The 24477-nt window shown below is 35.9% G+C and overlaps 1 protein-coding gene across 9 annotated transcripts in view; it reads right to left on the reverse strand.

Moving 5' to 3' along the window:
• OPCML (opioid binding protein/cell adhesion molecule like) overlaps positions 1–24477 on the reverse strand; it is a 478631-nt gene that overhangs the window by 104640 nt on the left and 349514 nt on the right. For all 9 annotated transcript variants that reach the window (XM_025039585.1, XM_015597398.2, XM_025039586.1 and 6 more), the window contains one exon: positions 8470–8595. In XM_025039585.1, coding sequence (XP_024895353.1) covers positions 8470–8595 — 126 coding nt within the window. The remainder of the gene's footprint in view (positions 1–8469; positions 8596–24477) is intronic.

Raw genomic sequence — 24477 nt, forward strand, 5'->3', positions numbered from 1 at the left:
ATCATGATTGTTTGCTTTAAGGTGAGTTATCTCACCTTGATCCTTAGGAAGAGAACGTTAGGGATTTATCTAATTTTTAGGGGTGAGGGGCTTTCCCCCTTTGAAAGGAAGAGAGAGAGACACTATCAAGGCATTATGAACCCATACATCTAATGTTCCAGGGTAGAGTCCCCACTTTGGAGCCAGAATCAGGGATCTCAACTACAGCAGCTACACAAAGATGCTGTCTGCCTGCATCTGTCTGCCAGGATAGCTCACTTTGCCCTCCCCCTGCTCATACAAAAGAATTTCAGTCTCCCAAGGAAGAGATTCTCAGGAATTTATGACTCAATCAACTTACCCAATAGGAGCATAAATAGGATTAGTTTTAATATTGTTAAGTTGCAAAAATACAGGCATATGTGCATGCCAAAGCGAAAATGTACGCAAGCAAAGGGGGGAAACATATGGGTGCCCATATGGTGAAAACGCATTGCTAGACCTTCATACACTTCTCATTTACAACAAGAACCAAAGTTAGTGAACATAAATTTGCTTTGCAAAAATGTGAGAGGAACAGCTTGTTTGCCTATAACTGTTCCACTGAGCAAGATATGTATAACCTTGATTTCTCATCTTAGACACCTCTTTCTCACACTCTGGGGATTAATTAGGCTCTAAACACGACTTCAGATTAGAAACAAGGATCCTAGCTGCCTTGGAGAGAGACAAAGAAGTAGTAGCATGACTGCATGATGCAGCAGATCAACTAATGGGCAATTCTTATTAGTGTCAGGAAACTTGTACCTGAGATGGCTTAGAAGAGAAATGAGGTTGGGAGGTCTCAGCGGGTTTATTTTAATTGAAGCAGAGAAACAACAGGGACCTGCAGCAGACAATGGCATAAATGCGGTTTTCATTTGGAGGCTGTGCGTCTCTTAGAACAATACTGAGTGGTAGCTAGAAAGTACTGGATACAGGAGGATAGGGTGGAGTTAGTGAGGAAAATGTAAAAGCTTAGGTGATGCTCAAAACTAGTGAGCACCCTTGGGTGCCCCAGGTAACAAGCAGAACTTGATAAAATATATTATTTTATATTGCACTTGTCTCAACCTCAAATCATGGGAGCCATCTTTGTGCAATATGGAGCTCTAGACTTGAAAACAGGAAGTAGGTTCCTCTCCTAGCTCCACCACTTTAGTTAGCTGAGTCATTCACCATTACTTAACCTTTCCAAGTCTGTGTCCTTACCTGTGAAATAGGCAGAATATTCCTTCTCTGACCTATTTTAGAAAGTTGCTAAAACTCAATTGAAATGACACATGTGAAAATATTATATGAATAATAAATTCCTATATAAGTATATTATATGTAAAACACTACAGGTTCATTTTACTTATCATTCTTATTTTTTAATTATATTTTGAAATAATTATCGATTCACAAAAAGTTTCAAGAGAGGTCCCAAGTACTCATCACCACCTTCCTCAATGGTGATATCTTATACAACTAAAGTACATTATCAAAACCAGGTAATTGATATGAGCACAATGCAATTAATTATTTTTATAGAGCTTAACTGATTTTACCAGTTTTTGCATATACTCAGTTTTTGTTTTTTATGTATAATTCTATGCCATTTCATCACACATATAGATTCATAGAACTACGAAAACAATCAAGATAGGAAATTATTACATCACTGCAAAGTGACTCCCTCTTGCTGACCTTTTCTCTTTCTTGCCTCACCTCTGGCAACCACTGATCTGTTGTGCATCTTTATCATTTTGCCATTATGAGAAAGTTATAAAACTGGAATCACATAGTATGCAACCTTTTGAGACTGACCCTTTTCATTCGGTGTAATGACCTAAGGTACATCCAAGTTTTGAGTGTTTTAATAGTTCATTCCTTCTTATTGCTGAAAAGCATTTCATGATATGGATGTATCAGTTTGTTTATCCAGTCATTCATTGAAGGATATTTTGGGTAGTTTCCAAACTTAGCTATTATAAATAAAACTACTATGTCATTCCAAATTTTTAGGTGGACCAGAGAGACACTGAATCACTAATGAATGACACAAGACTGTCAAGTAGTAAAAGACAAAGGCAGAAGTAGGAATAGGCATAATAATAGGCATAATAATTTAAAAGCTATAATAGAAAGCTTTAATACTTTGCTCTCAGGCCTTCTGGGGCATTAAATAAGTTAAAACATAAAGTGCAAAACAGGACTTGACACACAGGAAACACATCATAATACTATTATAACCAGTTTCCAGGCTCATTGTAAGCTATAAAGATTCTGAGAAGAAATTTAAAAACATGGCACAATAGCAATTTATACATAACTGTTGGACATGTTATATGTGTCCAACACTATTATGTGCCTTCCATTTATTTTCTCTTTTCATCTTTAAAATAACCTGATGAAATTGGCATAAATAGTCCCATTTTGCAGTCTAGGAGGATGAGGATCAGGGAGACAAAGTGATTTTCCTGAAGTTATTCAGATTAATTGCTAGGGCCAGATTTCAATCTCAGATCTATAAGAATCTAAAGTCCACATTCTATTTATGAGCTAGTGCTACCAGCCAAAGAAAATTGATACCTACACATGAGTGTAAGCCAGTGATTCTTTTATTTGGAATGTTAAGGACTTGGCAATTTCTTTTAAGTCTTTCTTCTCAGAAATTTTTAGCATGAAAATAAGAGATGTAGTAGAAAAAGTCTTGCACCAGTATATTTTGTAACCTAAACATTGAACAGAGTGAATAGAAGATAGAAAGACCTGCTCGTTTAGATTAGATTCATTGATAATGATTTTGCAAGTATAAGCTATGTTAGCTTACCTTTCACTTATCTAGAAACCTCATATATCTAGAACAAAGCCAAACATTATTTCCCTTAAAACAGCTATCATCGGTGCCATTTATCACATTTATAAAATCTCATGCCCTTTCCTTTAAAAAGTTCTCTCCACCATTAGGTTCTTATTCAAGACTATTCAAATTGGTTATGTGGATTCTTGCTCATGACAAATTAGAAGTAAATAATCAGAAGAAATGTGGTTGCTAAAAGGCAAGTACACTGACTTTAAGAAGAATTGTCAATAGTTTGGTAGAAGAGAAGGAAGAAAAATAGAGGGACTATAAAAAAAAAAAAAACAGAATAAGAATTTAAATACTATTTTAGGTTCATATTCCTGGTTATCCCAGTCCCTAAATGCTGAGTTACAAACAATTAATATGTATAATGTTAGTGTTACATTATAAAGTTGAGGCTAAGTGGCATTCACCATACTCACAGAAACAGATGAGAATATAATATATTTTAAAAATACTTCCATTAAAAATGACTCAAATCAATGCATAAAGTAGTCAACTTGGATTTCCTAGAAAATTCACTTCTGTGAAATAACTCATTTACTTGCTCCCTGAGGTATTACTGTATATGAGTAGATTGTAGGAGCAACTCACTCACAGATGAATAGCTGCCATCTTAAAATATCCATGGAGAGAAAACAGAAAAGACTTTATTATTTTCCCCCAAACATCTGGCTTTTCCAAATATGTCATTGAAAATGGGGTCAGGTGTGTATGGAATTATAGCAGATTACTGTGGCATCATAAGGAAAGACAACCCTCCTTAGAACACAACGGCCTATTCCTCTGCCATGCCTATCTTTGCAACTTTGTTTTTACATTATTTATGTTTTTACACTTGTGGGTCTTCTGTCCTTCAGTAAGGGAAAAGAAAGTAATTCTTTTCTCACAGTTGTATTCCAAACACACTGGCCCCTTCCTAATGCACTTGGCCTGCCTGCTTTGAGGCAGTGGCCTGTGATTCCATCATTTTCCTAGTTCCTAAACTGTAGGTTATTCAGAACACATTTCTGTGTGTGTAAAGGATACTAAACAAGTGCCATGTTCTCTATCAAATCTATATAATTATGTTTTTTTTTTAAAGACATTATCTGCTACTGAAAATAAATTAAACATAACTTTTTTATATTTAAAGCTAAAGAATAAATACAGTCAAATACTCAATGGTTTGCATGTCAATTGCAAACCCCATAAATGATGTTTACATAGCACTTTTCTTTGAGATGCTCACAATACTTAATAATAATGATCTTGTAAAAAGCTCCTACTTTCCTCAGAAGTGAAGCAGATGTCCTCTGGGAATGCCTAGTTTCTGGGAATCCTAGCACATTTGTCAACACTGCAAAGGAAACTGGAGGTCAGAAGGTCTCCAGCTGCATAATCAGTCTGGAGATAGGAAATGCTCAGCAGTCTTTAGATCTATATCTGGAATCTTCATGATTTTTAAAAAACTTTCACCCTACCTTCATAATAAGGGATTGTTTTTAGTTAGTGAGCTTGTTTTTAAGTGAAAATGAACTGAAAAAAGCAAAGTTACCTCAAAGGGGCTTCCAGGAAAGTGGCAATGATGGAAATATTTGCACCATAGAAATCGGCAAATGCTGCCAGGTCACCCCTTCCTTCCCTCCCCTCAGCTCCAAGCAGTTTTAAACATTTACCAGTGCACTATGACCTAAAATTTTTCCTTTCTCAACTATCGTTTTAGGCATTGATCATATTCCTGCATTTCGAGCTGTATTTTCCCCTTTTATTACATCTATTTACCTTTTATATTTCAGAGATTCCTCACAGTTTCTGATCTACCAAAGCTTACCATTATGATTCTCTAGCATGATAATGGGTTTATTAATTCATTAGTCTTTATCTTTTTTTATAATTTCTAGGGACTGGCAGCATATGCTTTGTCTGTCTTTTTAAACCATATGCATTACCATTATTCTTAATCTTTAATTATCTGATCATTAAAATGTTCTTTTTAATAAAAGTTTGTTTATTCATTTCTGTTATATAGATCTCCAAATTTAAACAATAGATTTCAATATTGTATTAGCATTTTGGGAACACAGCTGTCCAGTGAGCTAAGTTCGCCAATGTAATCCTATTCGAATTTAAAAGAAAATGTCATTGCAACTTGTATTTCTTATCTGTGCATGCTGAACTAACCAGTAGATTGTTGTAAAAATGCTGTTTGATGTTCAAGTCTTATTGGATGCTCTTCTAAACCTTTAAAACAACTTACCAAAATTTCCTAGACTCTGAGTAAGAAGAAGCAGTCTTCTAAAATAAATATTGGTAGTCACTCACAGATGCAGCTTTTAAACTTACAAACCTTCCAGGTTCCAATGATTTTCAAACTTGAGAAACAGTGCTTTGAGTTAAATGCTTAAATGTCATTGGGGGTGGAGGGGCGGAGAGAATAGGGGAAAAAAAGACAGTAAAGTGAAAAATATAGCTATGAAAAAAACAAAAGGCAACTTGAAAGTAGAGCACAGCCTGAGAGATTTAAAGAGGAGAGGGATAATTTAAATTTAGAATTTTTCAAGCTTTTTTTGAAGCTGAATTGCAGCTATTACATTATATGAAAGGTAGAAATAAGGGATGAATCTCCCTTATTTAAAGAGGAAAATCTTACCAGTGTATCATTATAAAAAATTGTTTAAAACATACCATGTCAAAATGCTTTTCAAAAGGTTTCTAGGCTTAGAAAACTATGTATTTAGGATGAAATAAATGCATTCTGAGATCTTAACATTTATAAAGACTTACAAATATGAACAAATTGGTCTGAAGGTTAGACATATTTTTGTATATAATGTAAATCCAAAATTCTCCCTGACTTTAAGCAAAATTCCCATGGCACTTATGTCTTTGGGAACACATACTATTCCTGTGTTTATGTTAAAGTTGAGCTTTGTCATGTCCTTTACATATACTTTAAAATTCTTTATAACACTTTATAATATTGACATTTGGGGTTTAATATATGAGGTCTTTATACAAAGAATGTTTGGTGGCTTAACAAGCCACCAAATAAGCATTATCTTACCCTATAACAAAGCAAAAGCTGATATATGTATTCTCAATTTACATGGAGGAAATAAAATAGTAAAAGCTTAAACAATATTCCTAGTAATAATTCCACTCTCTCATTGGTAAGTGCTGCCAACATAATTTTATTCAAAATTATGGGGGAAATTTCAGGTTATTATTTGCAACAGTTCCATATTTATATTTATCAATTTTTATTGAGATTTAATTAACATACAAAAATGCACCTATTTTTATCGTATAGTTAGATTAGTTTTGACTAACAAACATCAATACCACCACCAACCTATTTAAAATATAAACCATTTCTATTACCCTCCAAAATTCCCTGTGCCACTTTGCAGCTAATTAAAAACAAAAAACAAAAAACAAAAAACAAAGCAACAACAACAACAAAAAGGTAGTTACCTACCCAAGGTAACTACTGACTCAATTGTAGACATTATAGATTAGTTGCCCCTGCTCTAGGATTTCATATAAATGAAATTTTTTTGTATCTCGCTTCTTTTGCCTCACATAGTGTTTTTGAGATCCAATCATCCATGTATCGATGGTTAATTCCTTTTAATTGCTGAGAAATCACCTGTAAGAATATACCAATATTTATCTGTTGATGGTTATTTAGGTTATTTCCAGTTTGAAGATATTGTAAACAAAGCTGCTATATAAACATTTCTGCACAATCTTTATTTATGTATATTAGTTTTCATTTATCTTTGTTATATACCTAGGAGTGGAATTGTTGGGTCATATGCAAGTGTATGTTTAATTTTATCAAGAAATGACAAACTTTTTCCCATAGGCCTTATACTATTTTACAGTCTTACAGTTAATGTATAAGAGTTTCAGTAGCTCCACATCCTCATCAACACTTGATAGTGTCAGTCTTTTTAATTTTTGGCATTCTTGCAGTTGTATAGAGATATCTCATTACAGTTTGATTTTTATTTCTATAATAAAGATGTCAAAGATATTTTATGTGCCTATTTTCCATTCACATATCTTCTATTGTGAATTGTTTAAATATTTTGTTTTCAAGAGGTATTGTTAGAATTATGTTGTAAATTTTTTTATATAGCCCAGATATTAATTTTTTGTCAAAAATAAGTAAGGCAAATATTTTCTTCCAGTTTGTGGCTGTCTTTTCATTTATTCTTAATTATGTTTTTAATTTTGATGAAGCCTGTTATGGGTTGAATTGCAGCCTCCCTTCAAAAAAAAAAAAAATACTTTGAAGCCCTAACTCCCGATGTCTCAGAATGTGACCTTATTTGGAAACAGAGTCTTTAGAGAGGTACTCAAGTTAAAGCGAGCTCATAAGTGTGGGCCTAAGTCCGATATATTTGATGTCCCTATAAAAAGAAATAAATGATAGAGAGATGCACATAGGGAGAAGGCTATGTGAAGATGAGACAGAGATTGGCGTGATATATTTATATACCCCAAAACACCAAAGATTTCCAGTAAACCACTAGAAGCCAGTAGGAGGCATTGAACAGATTCTCCCTCATGGCACTTAGAAAGAACCAACCATGCCTACACTTTTGCCATGGACATCTAGCCTCCAGGACTATAAGAAAATTCATTTCTGTTGTTTAAGCCATGCAGCTTATGGTACTTTGTTATGGCAGCTGTAAAAATACAAAACTAAATTTATCAATTTTTGTTTCTGTTATACTTAGAGCTTTCTGCGTCCTAGCAAATCTTTGTCTATCTCAAGGTTACCAAAATTTATTTCTGTTTCCTCTAGATCTACATTATTTTTACATCATACACAGGCATAGTCCACCCATTTTCCTCTTCACTGAGTTTCACATTTGGATTTTCTAATGCCTTAAGGGAGCACTTGTTTCTTGTATAATTTCTGGAATTAATCATGGTTTCTAGTAAAAGTGTATATATCAAGTTCAATTTTAACTTGGAATCTTTTATTTCCAAAGGGATAAGGCCCCTTGGTTCCCCACCCCCTTCCTATTAAGTTGGAGATGATTATAGCTAATGTTTTAATGCCAATCATTTGGGTCCCAGCAGAGGCATGCCCAGGTGCACGCTGTCATTTCTATTATCCTATTCTACTCAAGATGGATTATTTATGTACAGGTCAAACAGATGTGACTCTGGGTAAACGTCTTAAAAGTACTGAGCAAGGATATCCCTTTTCCCCTGGATATACAATAACACCAACATTTTCAATGGATTTTCTAGTGTTCAAGCACTCTACTCAAGAAAAGATAAACCACCAACTAACTCACACATCTCCATCTTGAGAAATTATCATCTTTGTTGAAAGTTATTCTTATGGTACCTCTGTTATTTACAGTTGGGAAATTAAAAGTATACTGAGGTAAAAAAAAGGACTGAAAAAACAATTCAGTAATTTTTTTCTATAAATCTTTCTTTTGGAACATAATACTCATTGACTGATGTATGTGGTCTTGGCTTAATTACTGTGTCATAATACAACATTGTTTTCTGATTCCTGAAGTTGTGTTGTACATTAGAATTAAGTTTTGAATATACTAACTCTAAAGATGTCTTACAGGTAAATGCCTTACCCTTGACAGACAGGTGTCTCCATGTCACAGTTGGTTCTGGTCTGCCAATAGCAAGACACAGCAGGGTCACACTGCTTCCCTCATTCACAGTGATATCTGAAGAGATATTCATGATCTGGGGAGGAACTGTAAAGAAACAGAGGAGAGAATAAATACATGCGAATAATTATTTGCACTTAAAAGGAGGCGTTAGCCTTTAAATATTCCTATGGCATGTTTTTATGATCACTATTTTCTCAATAATAATTTTCAAAATTCTTGATTTGACAAGGAAGTGGCCACTTATGCAACATTTCTAATGTATTTTTGTCTTGTAGCAGGAGGCAGGTATGTGTGTGGGGTGGGGAGGAAGCACAGGAACAGAAGAGAAGGGCATTAATGCTTGTTGTTTAAAAGGCAAAACTGAAGGAAACCAATCAAACAATTTTTCTAAGAGTTCCTATCTATATGCTCATTCCTTTTAGTGGAATTGCTGGCTTAAGCAAATAGCCATGAGTAGCCCTCAGTTAAGCCCCCTTTTTCCCCCAGTGAAGTTAACTACACTAAGTTAGTTATCATTTCCTGAGCATTCCAGACCTCTTCAAATTATTTGACCTTGCACAGATTATTTCATCCTTCAATTCTTTTCCTTCACATTTCTTCACCTGAAAATTTCTGCTTATCCCTTAAAATATATCTGTTAAAACTCAGCAACATTTTCTCTGACTTGCTCAGAGTTAGTCACTTTCCTCCCTAGTCCATCCTGCTGCTATTGTCACTATAAGATTATATTATAAAACATAGTTTTAATGGCATCATATTTCAGTGGTTAAGAGCAGGGCTCTGGAGCTCAAATCCTCACCCGCTGTATGATCTGGAGCAAGGTAAACTGCCTTCACCTCTTCCAGCTTTGTTTTCCTCACCTATGAAATACAGATGATAGTAGTAGCTAAACTCATTGTGTTGTGAAGTGTAATAAAACAATGGCTTAGTAGTGCTCCTGGTATAAAGGAAACACTCAAAATACGTTAGCTACTAAGATAAAAGGATAAGAAAGATGACAACAATAACAATAACATCTTTTACAATAACTGTTCTTCTCTCATGGTCCAGGTCCATGTCCATTTACCTTCAGCATTGCAAAGGCCGACATGATCCCTGGTCTTACTTTCTACCTTGTCCTACCTCCAGGCCTCATTCTCAGTTCAATTCGAAACTCAGCATTGAAAAATACCCTGATTCCCTCTCTACTTCTATTTGCCATCAAGATTGATCTCACCAGTTGCCAATGAACAATGGCAATAGTCTCCCAAATGAAACCTCCTACCTAGTCTTTTTGCAGTTTGAAATCCCTTCAAATTATCCTCTCCAGGTGGCCAGAAGGATCGTTGTAGACAATAACCTAATCATACTGCTCTGCTGCTTACTCTTTTAGCTTACCATGGCCCACCAGGCTTAACACACAGCCTTTTGTGCATGAACTACCTAAACTCTCTGCAGCCAAAACTCCAAGACACTGACAAGCCTCATCTCCAGGCACAGGCCTCACTAGCACAGCACATTTCAGTCACTGGACTCTGGTCTCCCTGAATCAGAGCAAAAGCATAAGCATTTCCATAGCTTTGCTTTTCCTTGTCTTCTCTTCATTATCTACCTGAAAAGGTAGGACTCATCTTTGAAGCGACCTCAAAGGTCACCTCCCTTCTGCAGTTTTCCTAACCTCTTCCCAAATCCTGAAAAGAGACTCACTCCTCTTTCCCACTGCATTTTGTCCAAACCTCTCTATGGGAGGGGCTTGAGCATGTTGTATTACGGATGATTGTTTTATACCTGTCTCTACCTAGGGAGTGATGTGCTTGAGAATAAGGATGGAAGCACATTAAAATCTATTTCCTTGGTGTCTTTGCACAAGGCTGACAAGGGCACACGCTTAATTCTTCTTTGAAAGAAAGATCTAAAGAACAGATTGAATAAATCCAAAAACTAAGGGGGCAAAGCTTTTAATAGAGGTTTTCAGATACCTAAACCTTTCTTCCAAATTTTCTTTCAGATTCTCAAAATAAAAGGAAAGACAACAGAGAAAAGAGGCTCCACTCTTACACTACACTGATTTATTCAAGCTGCCAGTTTAATTATAAATTATTAATTACCATACAGGTAGAGTGCTAGTAAATTCCAAACCACCCTGAGTTAGTGGCAAAGGAGAATTATGGCTCATGCTTGATTCAGACAACTATGCAGCCTAGAGTTTTATGCTATCGAGACCTTAGAGGTAAGTCTTTTCAAGGAGAAGCCATAAGTAATTTGTAGAACATTTGAGTTCTTAAGGGAATCCACATTAGCAAATAAATAAAAATTTCCTAGTTTATAAATCTGCCATATTTTGGATTGTATCTGCATTAGAAGGTGCCCTGAAGTTTCACTGCACATATTTTACCCTAATGCACACTGGGAAAAACATAGTATACATTCTAACTATGCTACATCCTCTTGAGAAAACTGTATTACCTGTTTTTCAGTATTTTTTAGCTTGTTAAAAAATAGTTCAGAGCTTAGAAATGTCAATACTTTTATTTTACTTTTATAAAGTAACAGCTTTAGTGCACTTTCCAAAATATTCTCAGATAACATCTGCTTTAGCTGGATGTATTAGGTCATCTGAAGTTATCTTTCTCTAGACACAAGAGTCTCCCTGGTCATAAGGTAGACACAGCTCTGGGAGGCAGGGGGCAATTGGGTTAGGGGACGGTAATTTAGTACATTTCAGCTATGATGCCCAGAGACAGAACTCTCAACACAAACCCCAATTCAGAACCATCAGTTTCATACATGTTATTTTTCATCTGATAGCTTGAGGAGTCCTGAATTAAGAGATATTTCATAGATATTTAGCATGATCTCCTCATTCCTCAGGTGCTGGGTGAGTGTCACCCACTAGAAGGGAGTTTCCTACAGTGGAATTGCAAAGGCTAATCCAAACATCCCCACTCTACCCCAGGCAGTGCTTTCTGTCATCTTCTGTGAGTCCATAGTGTTATCTGTCACTTTCTCAAAGGGAGAAAGACAAAAGGAGTGGGTAGTAAAAAGGAAGTGCAAACAATGAATTGAGAGAAAGAAAAGTTCTTACTATTCTCAATTATGGTATTGTTATCATTAATATGTAATATGTAATGAAATGTATTACATATTAATATGTAACTTAATTGTTCTCAAATTGCCTGCACATGCATTATCTCATGGTTTTCTCATGAATTATGAGATAAGTAGAACAAATATTCTCATTATTAAAAATGAAGAAATTGAGACATGGGGAGGATTAAGTAAATTGCCCCAAATTACATGGTTAGCGAATGGCAGAATCCTCTCATTAAATTGTGCTGCCTCTTTGTTTAACTTCTTATCAATGCCCCCAAACGCAATATTTATATCTGCACATTCTGTTTCCTCAGGTTGGAATGTCCTCCCTGTGCATCTTCACTTACATGACCTACCAAAATGAACAGACCATCTCATTCCAGTTGGCTTCTCAGAACACTGCATGCCACTGCCAGGCGGGAGTCCATTTTAGATGTCCTTGTTTTTTTCCAGGGCCATCTACTTGGCAAATATTGCTTGCCAAGGGAGATGTTCAATACATTTAATTTAATTTTAAATCTTGATTGAATTTGGCAATACTGTTATGATACTCCTTTTGTTTTCGTGTTAACATTTTGAAGAAAAGAACACTTTAAAATGACTTTAAATATCTACATATATTGACAGGAGAACTTTGTTTAATTTGCAGATATTTATTCATGGTAAGCATATAAATAAATATATTTACATTTATATATAACTAGTATTTATGAATATACAGATAAACAAAAAAATGTATAACAATCTTACCCAAAATGCTAAAATTACTCAAAGAAATGATAGGACCCACAAGTGTCCAGTTAAAAGATTACAAATAACACAGTGTGTTTTCAGTCATTTCTGCAGACACTAGGGACCCCGTCATTCCCGCTGGTAGTGCATGCATCTGGTTATATTTTCATAGGTAGTGATGGATTACAACAGGGCCTTCACATAGCTGAATAGATTATTCAGTGCACAAATGTAACTACTTTAATTTGTGGTCATTTTAGATGGTTGAGTGGATAGATATAGACATATAAGTATAGATACAGACATGGATAGAATATTGTCTGTCTCTCTGTATACATATATACACTTACAGAAATTGAGACAGACAATATTTTATCAGATGCAATCAAATATTTTGAAGAAGAGGCAGATTTCCAAAAGTATCTTTGGGCTCTGGGTTATCAAGGGTAAACAGAGAGTGTTTACACATTCTCTGTTTACCCTTACCATGGCCAGCTACTCTTAAACATCCCAATATGTCATTCATACACACACACACATATATACATATAAATATATACGCATACATACACATATTTAATATATTTTTTCAATTATAGTTGGCATACAATATTATATTAGTTTCAGGTATACAACATAGTAATTAGACATCAGTATAACTCATGATCACCCTAATAAATCTAATACCCATCTGACACCATACATAGTTATTACAATATTATCAACTATATTCTTTATGCTATACTTTATATCTCCATGACTATTTTGTAACTACCATTTTGTGCTTAATCCCTTCCCCGTTTTTCACCTACCCACCAACCCCATTCCCATCTGGTAACCCTCAGAATGTTCTCTGTACCTATGAGTGTATTGCCATTTTTTTTTATTTGTTTATTTTGTTCTTTAGATTCCACATGTATGTGACATCATATGGCATTTGTCTTTCCTTATCTGACTTACTCCACTCAGTATAATACTCTCTAGGTCCATCATGAATTATCTTTTCCCATCTCTTTACTTTTAGTCTGTGTGTCTTTTAATCTGAAGGGAGTCTCATAGGCAGCATATATTACAACCAACTTGTTTTCTTATCCATTCAACCACACTTTCTTTTGATTGGAGCATTTAATTCTTTTTCATTTGAAGTATTTGTTGATAGATATATAGTTGTTGCCATTCTTTATTCATATTTTTGATACATATTTTTTTCTTCTTCATAAAGAAGTCCTTCCAACATTTCCTGTAATACTGGCTTGGTGGTGATGAACTCCATTAGTTTTTTTTTTTTTTTTTTTTTTTTGGTCTGGGAAGCTCTTTATTTGTCCTTTGACTCTAAATGATAGCTTTGCTGGGTAGAGTGATTTTGGTTGTAGAGCTTTACTTTTTATCACTTTGAACGCTTGTGCCAAGCCCTTCTGGCCCTCAAAGTTTCTGTTGATAAATCAGCTGACAGTCTTATGGGAGCTCTCTTGTAGGTAACTGATTGCTTTATTTGCCACTTTTAAGATTCTCTTTTTGTCTTTAACCTTTGACATTTTAATTATGATGTGTCTTGGTGTGAACCTCTTTGAGTTTACCTTGTTTGGGACTCTCTGAACTTCTTGGGGTTGTATGTTTATTTCCTTCACCAGGTTAGAGAAGTTTTCTGTCATTATTTCTTGAAATAGTTTTCAATTCCTTGTTCTCTCTCTTCTCCTTCTGGTATTCCTATGATAAGAATGTTGTTACACTTACCAGAGGCTTCTTAAATTATCTTCATTTTTTTGGATTATTTTTTTCTTGTTGCTATTCTGATTGGGTGTCCTCTGCTACCTCATTCTCCATGTTGTTGATTTGATCTTCTGTTTCATCCACTCTGTTGCTTTCCTCTAATGAACAATTCATCTCAGATACTGTATTCTTCATTTCTGACTGGCTCCTTATTATGTTTTCTGTATTAATTTTTATGTTTTCTTTCCCTTTGTTAAAGTTCTCACCGAGTTTATCTACTCTTCCCCTAAGTTCTTCAAACATTCTTATAACTAATGTTTTGAACTCTGCATATGGTAGATTGCTTGTCTCCACTTTGTTTAGTTCTTTTACTAGTGCTTTATTCTTTTCTTTCATGTGAGACAAGTTTCTTTGTGCCCCATTTTGACTGTCTCCTTGTGTTTGTTTCTTTGTTAGGGCTTCTAAGTCTCCTGGTCATAGAAGAGTGGGCTCATGTAATAGGTGTTTTGTGGGGCCCAGTGGCATAGTCTTCCCTGGTCACCTGAGTGAGCTATTCAAGGTGTGTCCTTTGTGGGTTTGTGTCCCCTTCTGATGTATTTGAGCATTGGTTTGCACTTTTATGAGAGGGATTGACCCTCAGGCTGATTGCTTGTGAGGTTTGGCCAGTGAGGTGCTGACCCTGTGGAGCAGGATTTACTTTAGCAGGGCTCTGGTACCTGCCCAGTCTGCCCTTCAAGTGTGTCCTCCTCAGATGCAGCCTTGGATGGTGCTCAGGCTTCATTACTGATCAAAACAGGCCACTGGGTGTGTTGGCCCAAGGGACATTTGAAAGGGGTCCAGCTGCAGACAAAGTTTAGTCACAGTCTGTACATTTCTGCAGCCACCTGGTAAAAGTCATTAAGCAATCTACAGATGGCTGCTACCCTGGATGGGCTTATAGGTGCTTCATGGGGCCAAACTAGGAACCAAAGCTAACTGCTGCTAATGCCAAGTGTGGTGCTGCTCAGCAAGAGGTATGAGTCATGCTGAGGTCATATGCTGCTTCTTTGGGTTTTGTGAGCCTTTGAAAGATTTTAGGAAAGCCTGAATCATGAGCCAAGATAGGCCATTTGTATGGAATAAAACCCTGGAGACAGCTTGGATGGGCCTTCGGGTTGGGAGAGACAGAGTCTCAGGGAGTAGCCTGGGCAGAGCTGTGTTATCCAGGACGGAGACTCAGATATGGTGGCCACCTGTGTTCACAGGGTAGGAGCAGGGGAAACTCAATCAAGGAACAATGGATACTCCCAGAACTTCTGTTCAAGAAGAAGTTGCCCCTCCAGCCCTCACCCTGAAGCCAGACAATTGTGTCTCCCCACATGTCCCTGGCACTCCTTGAGCAGCTGCCCCAGAGCTGGAGCTAGAGCAAGTTAGTCCATGAGTGAATAAGTCTAGTATGGACTTGTTAAGAGGAATGTCTGTGACTCCCACAACCCTCTGTCTCACTCAGCCACAATCTCTGTTGGTTTTCACATCCAGAGTTTGTAGGGGCTTCTGGCACTGGAACCCTTTTCTAGTGAGCTCAGTGTGGAGCCAGAACCCCTCACTCCTCAGGGAGAGGAGGGGACTCTGCAGTCAAGATAATCCTCCTGATTCTCAATTGGCACACATGGTTGTGGGACCAGACCATTTCATACCTCTGCCCCTCCTACCAGTTTCAAGGTGACCTCTTATGTACGTCCTCAGTTGTAGGACTTTTGTTCAGCCAGACCTCAGTGACACCCAGTGATGGTTGCTCCGTATTTTCATTATAATTTTGGTGTGGTCATGAGAGCAGGTCTGCATAGCATCTACCTTCCATGTCATCTTAGCCAATCCCCCCATCTCAATATGTCTTGGACCTGTCCTTCCCTCTCTGATCTCACCACCATTGGCTTAGTAGAGAAGCATATCTGCTCTTGCTTGGAATATTACAAAAGTTTCTTCACTTCTCAATCTACCACCTTTTATAATCCAAACCCCATACACCCACAAGCATTACTTTTTAAATATCTTGCTTCTGCTTAACACCACCAACATCTGCCCCTTGCTAAGACTGTAAAGTCAAAACTTCTTATCAAGATTTACAAAACCATTCACAGTCTAGCCATAGCCTAATTATTTGCCCTTTTCTAACAAGCATATGTCTCTGGGGCTACATTATTCTCTCATCTCTTTATACACACGATTCTTTCTGCTTGGAAAACACTTTCCCACTTCTGTGCCATACAAACCACTTATCCTTCAACACTCAACTCAAACATGATCTCCTTTATGATGCCTTAGTTGCTCTGTCCTCTGTTTCCAAAGCATTCTTATTTATGTCATTATCATACCATTTATTTTCACAACTGAGCTATTTTGTGGAAGGGATCTGCTATATTTATCCTTTTATTCCTATCATACAACACAAAGCCTGACAAGTGGTAAAATCTGCTCCCCCCTCCACTCTAAATGTAATGTATGAATGTATACGTTTTTACATTTGGTAACTTATAATTTGTCAAGTGTTTTCCATTCTAGAAATTTGACATTTGCCTTTTTCTCTCCCTAAAATACTCTCTACCCTATTCTTAACTTAAATATATATATTTTTTTTCTTTTGAGCTTGGTTTTAATGTTTTTTATTGCTGTTGTTGTTGTTTTTTATTAGAGATATCTGCTAATTACCTCAGTCCTCCCTCTACTCATTTAATTCAGGCCTTCTTGTTAAAATGTCTCCTCAACCTTTAAATTGTCCCCAGTAATACTTATGTAGTTTTATGCTTTTATACTCATTTGTATGGTTATTTGTTTAGAGTTTTTCTGGCTTATAAATCACTATAAATCACTATATCACTGTATAATTGTGCGAGAACAAACTTGAGTCAGAAAAGGTTTTCCTAAAGATAGAACAATTCTGTGGGCAAAGTTAATTTTGGGTTGAAATGTGTGATTTGACCTAGTAGCACCACCTAGATAAAGGTGATATGACATGGTCAACACCGTATAAGGGACCATGTACCATAGCTTAGGTTCTGGAGTCCAATGAGCTGTGTAAACTTGGACAGTTTTTGCTTAGGCCTTCTGATCCCCTGGTCCTTCATCTGTATAATGAAGACAACAAAATATATTTCTCTAAGTTTTTGTAACAATTAAGTGAAAATGTAAGTTGTATACTAATACAATGCCTAGAAATAAGTACTTACTACATGCTCTTTGTTATTATTCATTTTTATATAAGCATTATTGATATTATTCATGTTATTTAGAATCAGATAAATGACTTAATCTGCATCTAATTGCTAACTTTCTAAATCTCACTTTCTTCAACTTTAATAAAGGATTACAGATTAAGCTTGCCTTGGATAGCCAGGAAGATTTCATTACATATGTTTCCCGAGTAAAATGTAAATATTTGATAAATAATTATCAATCTCTTTCTCTTATGCTGAATCATTGTACCCAAGCAAATACAAAGAATAAATCATACACACATTTGCATAAAGAAATCACTTGGCTCTCCTTTATCTATTTTCTTTTAGGGATTTTTTTTTTCCTGTTTCTAGAAGGAACAGGGCATAGAACTTCAGCACCTGCTGTATTATTTCAAGGGCAATGGTTCTACCCATTACAATTCTGCCTTGTCCTTGTCCAGTCACAGTATTTGGTGATCATGTTTTAAGTGTTTTATTTAAGACTGAATGACATCATTAAAAAATAATAATTCTGTAATTTAGAGCATACAGGCTAAAATTTGACTACCAATTTTTTCTACCTACTTTCTGTGTCATATTTTAAAAAATTACTTGAGCCCATTAAGCTTCAATTTACTCTATCATAAAATGGGCATAAAAATATTTTCTACACAAGGATGTGGAGATTGTGTGTTACATGCTATTGAGTCCGCTCCTACTTCTGGTGACCCTATGAATAAATGATATACGCATGTCTTGTCCTCATCCCTTAGAGATAATAATTTTAGAGACTTAAGTAACTATTATTATTGTTTTTATTTTATTATTGCTATCATTATCCCCATATAATAAAAAAAAATTGAGACTATGTGAAAGCTAATATAAATATAAAATGCTTTCTACTACTCTTTTAAACACTCAAGGCTAATTTCTAAAAATAACACAGTAAGGACTTTTAAAGACTGAATGTTTTATTATTCTAGGATTACCTTTTAAATTTATTTTAACAAGAGAGCTAATTTCATAAACTAGAGGTAAAAATAATTTGACAATTATGGCATGCATGCTAGGCTAAGTTGTGCCAAATTTTGTATACTCAAATAGTGTAATATAGTGACAAAAGCACTACATGAAATACCAGTGTGGGTGGGTTTTAATCCTGATTCCTCCAAAGCTGTGTGACCTTTTGTAAATCATTTAGCCACTTTGGCTTAGAGATTTGTGCGTGCATGTGTGTGTGTGTGTGTGTGTGTGTGTGTGTGTGTGTGTGTGTGTGTGTGGTATTTATTTATGGTTTGGTTAGTTTTGAATGAAAAAGCTGGGGTATGAATTCTCAGGTTCTTTCTGGTCTAAAATTCTGTGAGTTGGTAATCTTCTAGCAACATTACAAGTCCAAGGAGGCTACTTTTGACAACAAAGTGGTAATAGTACCAGTAACAATTACAAAACAGTTAGTGTTTATTTCTTTGAGTTAGGCATTAACTCAGATATAGTGTTCTCTCTGTATTATGTCATTTAATCCCCGATACATCCTTAATACTCCCTATTTAAAAAAATCATCGTAGGGATAGACGTAAAGATCAGATGAATTGAAATGAGAGTCCAGAAAAATTGACTTTTTAAAATACTTTTATGATAAATTGATTTTCAACAAGTTGACATGACAGTTCAATGAGGAAAAAAATATCTTTTCAACAAATAATGTTGGGACAGCTGAATATCCACAGGCAAAAAAAGCAAAGTTGAACCTCTATTTCACATGATTTACAAAATTAACTCAAAATACATCAAATACCTAAATGTAAGAGACAAAACTTAGAAGAGAGCATAGGTATGAGTCTTTGTTATCTTGAATTAGACAATGGTTTCTTAGATATGACACCAAAAGAATAAGCAACAAAACAAAAAATAAACTGAACATTAAAATTTAAAATAAACTTTGAATTTTGTGCAATTTAAAGCAAAGTTAGTGTTTTAAAAAGCAGAATTGAGAATGTGAAAAAGAAAACTCACAGAATGGGAGAACAGTTTTGCAAATAATATATCTGATAAGAGACTAGTATCCAAAATATATAAAAATCCTTACGACTCAACAAGGAAAAGACAAAAAAATGACAAAGGATTTGAATAGTCATTTCTTCAGAGAAAATATACAAATGGCAAGTATGCACATAACAAGATTTTTAGCATCATTATTTGTGCAAATCAAAGCCACAATGTGATCCCACTTCATTCTCACTGTGATGGCTGTAATCAAAAACCGAAGATGATTCAGTATCATATTTCTGTTTATTAAACATGACTGTATTCTTAGGCAAAACAAACAAGCAAATAAAAACAAACAAACAAAAAATCTCCCCCCCCAAATACAAAGACAGAAAATGATAAGAGGTGGTGAGGATGTGAAAAATCTGGAGTCCTCATACATTGCTGGTGGAGTTGTAAAATATTGCAACTGCCTTGGAAGACAGTCTGGTAGTTGCTCAAAAGGTTAAATAGAGTTACCATATGACTCAGCAATTCAACTCCTAGGTATATGCCCAAGAGGAATGAAAACATATGTCCACAGTACAACTTGTATACAAATGTTTATAATAGCATCATTCATAATAGACAACAAAGCAAAAACAACCCAAATGTTCATCAACAGCTGAATGGATAAATTAAATCTAGTGTATCATACAATGAAACATTATTCATCAATAAAAGAAAGGAAGTATGTATGCATACTCTAACACAGATGGACCTTGAAAACTTGAAGTGGAAGAAGCCAGACAGAAAAAGCCAAAATATCATATAATTTCCTTTTCCATAAAATGTCCAAAATAGGTAAATCCATAGAGACAGAAAGTACATTAGTTGTCAGGGTTTAGGGAGAGGAGCAAATGAGGAGTAACTGCTAATGGTGTAGGGTTTCTTTTTGGGGGATGAAGATATCCTAAAATTAGTGGTGATTGTTGCACAACCTTGTGCATATACTGAAAACCATTGCATTTTATACTTCATAAAGAATGAATTTTCTGGTATATGAATTATGTCCCCATAAAAATGTTATTTAAAAAAAAATCATGACCTGTCAGTTCTTGGAAGGTAGAAACAGACATTATTGTACTATGAGAAGGAAAACCAACACATGTTGGTTCTCAGAAAATTTCTTTTTTCATTTATTGATAATTTATTGCATAATACTGAACTTACATCTGCTTAACTCTCCATCTGTTGGTCATTACTTGCTCACTGTTTTCCTTTCCTTTTTCAACTCATGCTGCCTCTATCCATGTTGGCCTGTTTCGCAATGCCCTAAACATGCCATGCTCATTCGTAATTCCACATTTTTGCATATGTTGTACCCTCTGCCTATGTGCCCTCTTCCCCACTCTGCCAGTTCAAGTCCTACTCATACATGAAAACTGATACCGAGACATAATACACTCCCTCTATCAGCTCTCCCCATCCTAGAGGTAAATATAAGTCTATGCTCCATAACTACTTGTTCATAATGATGCAATATATTTATTCTAAAACATTTATTGTGTACCTACTATGTCCTAGATGGTATTTGGAGGGTAGAAGAGTAGACAGACAAGGTCTCTCTCTCATGTAAATTATGAACTTTTGTGTTGAGAAGGACACTGACATTGATAAATAATAATAAGATCAATGTGTGATTACCACTGTGGGTGTGCTGTGAAGTGGTGGAAGCTACCATGAGACCCCATAATAGGGGACCTGTCCTGGTCAGTGAATTTGCATGATGGTTTTGTTTGGGGCAGAGTTAGGCAGAAAGATCAGCATATTCAAATTCAGGAAGTACGGTTAGCTTGGGTGACTGTGTCTGAAACGAAATCTGTAAAATTGTATAAGTGGAGGCTGAACGGTGAATGGTCAGGGGCCAGAATATACAGACTCTTCAAGGAAATGCTAAGGTGTTGATGTTTTTTTAGAAAAATGAGGGAGGGCGTTAAAATGTTGAGAATAAGTTACTGCTGGCTGCAGTGTGGAAAATGGGCAAGTGTGGAACAAAAATGGAAATGGAAAGACTGGCTAGGATGTTATACAGCCGTGAAGTGGTGGTAGCTTTGACAAGCATGGTGGCAGGAGAGATGGGCAGAGAGGGATCAATGTGTGGGACATTTTGGAGGTAAAATAAGCAAAGCTTGGGATTGACAAGATATGTGTTAAGTGTCAAAGCACTTCTCAACACTGTTCTATTGTTTCCATGTCTCTCTCACCCATGTGGCTGGTGTACCTTTGAAATCAAAGACCTTTATTTGTTCATTTCATTATCTCTGAGGGCCTCTCAATGTCTGGTATCTAGTAAGTGCTCGGGCAAGAAGTGCTGAATTTAATTTTCAGTGCAAAGAGGTTTTACAGAAAACACAAACTCCCAGGATCCAATGTGGGCAGCCAGAGAGGTTAGATGAGGTTTCGTCACCTGAGGTCACAGCCTAAGGCTTAGGAGGCAGGGTCAGATCCACATTATTCAGTTTTATAGATCCTAAGAGTGAACCATGACTTTCTAGACATCCTGGTGTGATATAGCTTTATATTATACTAGGTAAGATTAGACCTGCTGAATTCTGATTGCTTTTCTCTTCTTGGTTCTATTTTGATAAAATGAATGGTAAGAATTGAGAACAAATTATTATAAATCGTGGACACATAAATACATGGCTGAGACCCAGTGACATCACAAACCACTCAAGTTTTTCTGAGGTCCTTTGTACTAGTTGTCTCTATGGCATCTCTTACAGAAATTATTTATAAACTTAGACACATTTTCCATTTTTAATTTGCACAATTCAAACAACTGACCACAATCACAGAAATTACATACAGTTAAAGAATACTTCTCATCTTGTTCTTTCTAGGGTGTGGAGCTGCCTTCCCTCTGTGAAAGTCCTTTTGTTCCTTCCTCTCCTGACTGCGGCCTCCCCTGAAAGTTCTCACCACACACACACACACACACACACACACACACACACACACACACAACACCAAAAAGATTAATTTACATCATACAATTTTCAAGTCAAGGAAAGACCTTTAGAGGCCCAGCTCAACCTCTTAATTTTGCAGCTGAGGAAACGTTGGTTCTAGTCTTGGTTCTGTCCCACGTTTGTTGTGAGGTGGGAAACAAATTCTCTTATCTCTTTTAACCCAAATCTCTCTCTCATACCAGTAATCTCGGTATTCAGGTCGTCCAGGCACTGGTTTCAGACCTCTATTCTCTACTCTCCCTTTTTAAATTTGTCATAGCCATTGACTGTTAATGTAATCTGGACTTCTCCTCTATCCACAGTGACCCCTCTACCTCTATTTCCCAAGCTTCAAGAGAGGGTAGTGATCTTAGGTAATTCACAGGTCCTGGTGAGAAATAAATGATAAACACATATAAAAAGAGTTTTATCATAGTGCCTGGCACATAGTAAATATCAATATTATGGGCTCTTTAATTTTACTTCTGAAAATTTTTTTTGCCAGCAAATCTTTTGTTTTTGAGAATTTCATAAGCATCAGGAGACACCATACAAGTAGTTTGCCACACACCACTTATTTTGCCCTTGAGATCAAAAGAATAAATATACTTTAAAAACTGCAGAATGACATACCTATAATTCAGTATTTCCACTAAAGAAATAAAAGCTACAATCTTGGTTCTCAGGAATTCCACTGGTTCTAAACTCTAAGAGCTGACTCTGTTCTTTGTAAAGCAGGATTGGCTGTAGTATTCATGGCAATGCGACCCACACCAGACAGGCCAAGATTAATCTTATATATCCCCCTTTTTTGCTACCATACTAGATCCGAAAAAGAACATGTGAAAGAACATGTTTAGATTTCTAAGTGTGAGGAAGTCAGCCATTAGGCCTCAAATTCAATTTTTATGTGAGACTTTCTTCAAATTTTTGAAACCTCTCTCAATCCCCCCAAATCTGGAGAGTCTTGAAATAAGGATTACATCCACATTTTTTTTTTTTTTTACTTTGGAAAAATAGGAGGAGTTTATGACTGAATATTGCTGATAAAAACATGATAACTGAGTCTCATTACAGCCAAAGACAAGTCTCATATTTTAGCATTTTTATTAAAGCTTTTTAAATTACTGAGTGTCTGGTATATTCAATACCAGCCTAAGTGATTTATATTAGTCTATCCCTAGATACTCCATCTAATAAATAACTTGGCAATCTCCTAACCCATAAATATCTCTGGCCCCAGCAAAAAGCAATTAAAGGACGTTAGGAAGAAAAAAAAAATGAGGCTTCCCAGTACTCCAGACTGCAGTGTCATTGGATGTTTCCAATGGAATAATTCACACCATTTACCAAGGGGTCAGATCTTCTGTACTCACCACTCACCCACCAGGAATTTACATTCCTGATCTTTTCAAAAACAAAACACATCCAAAACTATCTCTAAATATTTAACGTCATAATGATGCAAGTATTTTATCATGGAGAATATTAACCCCAGCAACAAGTGTTCTATAATATTTTAGACAGCCAGGCTGAAAATATTGTGCAAAACCTTTTTAGATAACAGTTGTGCCAAAAATGTTTAAAACACATTAAGTATCAAGGCGGCTGACTAAAAGGTTATTAGAGGCGCCAGTGTCACTAGCCCAGAAAATATTTCAGGTTAATAAGGTTCAACCAGCATGCCAGGTAAAAAGCCATTGATATTTATGATAGTGGTTTCAAGTTCAGTGCTGTAAGCTTCTAAAGGAGGCTACTTTTCCTGAAAAAAACTCTCCCCTGGCCTTTTTTTCTGAACCCCCAAGGGTGTGTGAAGAAGGAAAATCTGGGTCTTTACTTTCTCCTTACATAAATTAGTGTTCTCTGCATTGCATCCAACACTCGGCACTCATATAGGAGAAAAAAAAAAAAAAAAGTCACACACTCAGACATTTCTCATTATTCTCAGGGAAGCTTATAGAAAAAATTTCCTTGAGTAGGAAAGAATGGCCCCAGTCCAGGTTTTATAGTGATTCTCCAAATTACAATCCCAATGAGTCCATGAAATACTCACCATAAATTTCAAAGTCTTGCAGGCTTTAAATCAACTTAATTTGATGTGTTTTCTAATGACATTTTCAATCATTTTACTAAACATTGTCTATTTTTATACACTTCACTTCCCAGATAATGGTCATGTATGTATTGTTGGGGGCAGGGAGTGATTCCTTTCTATAATTTCGCAGGAACCTAATAACACACTACAAGACTTCTGGCTCCAGGGCACATCAAGGGCACAT

The sequence above is a fragment of the Pteropus alecto genome, unplaced genomic scaffold (genome assembly GCF_000325575.1).
Source record: "Pteropus alecto unplaced genomic scaffold, ASM32557v1 scaffold210, whole genome shotgun sequence".
Taxonomy (NCBI): Eukaryota; Metazoa; Chordata; class Mammalia; order Chiroptera; family Pteropodidae; genus Pteropus; species Pteropus alecto.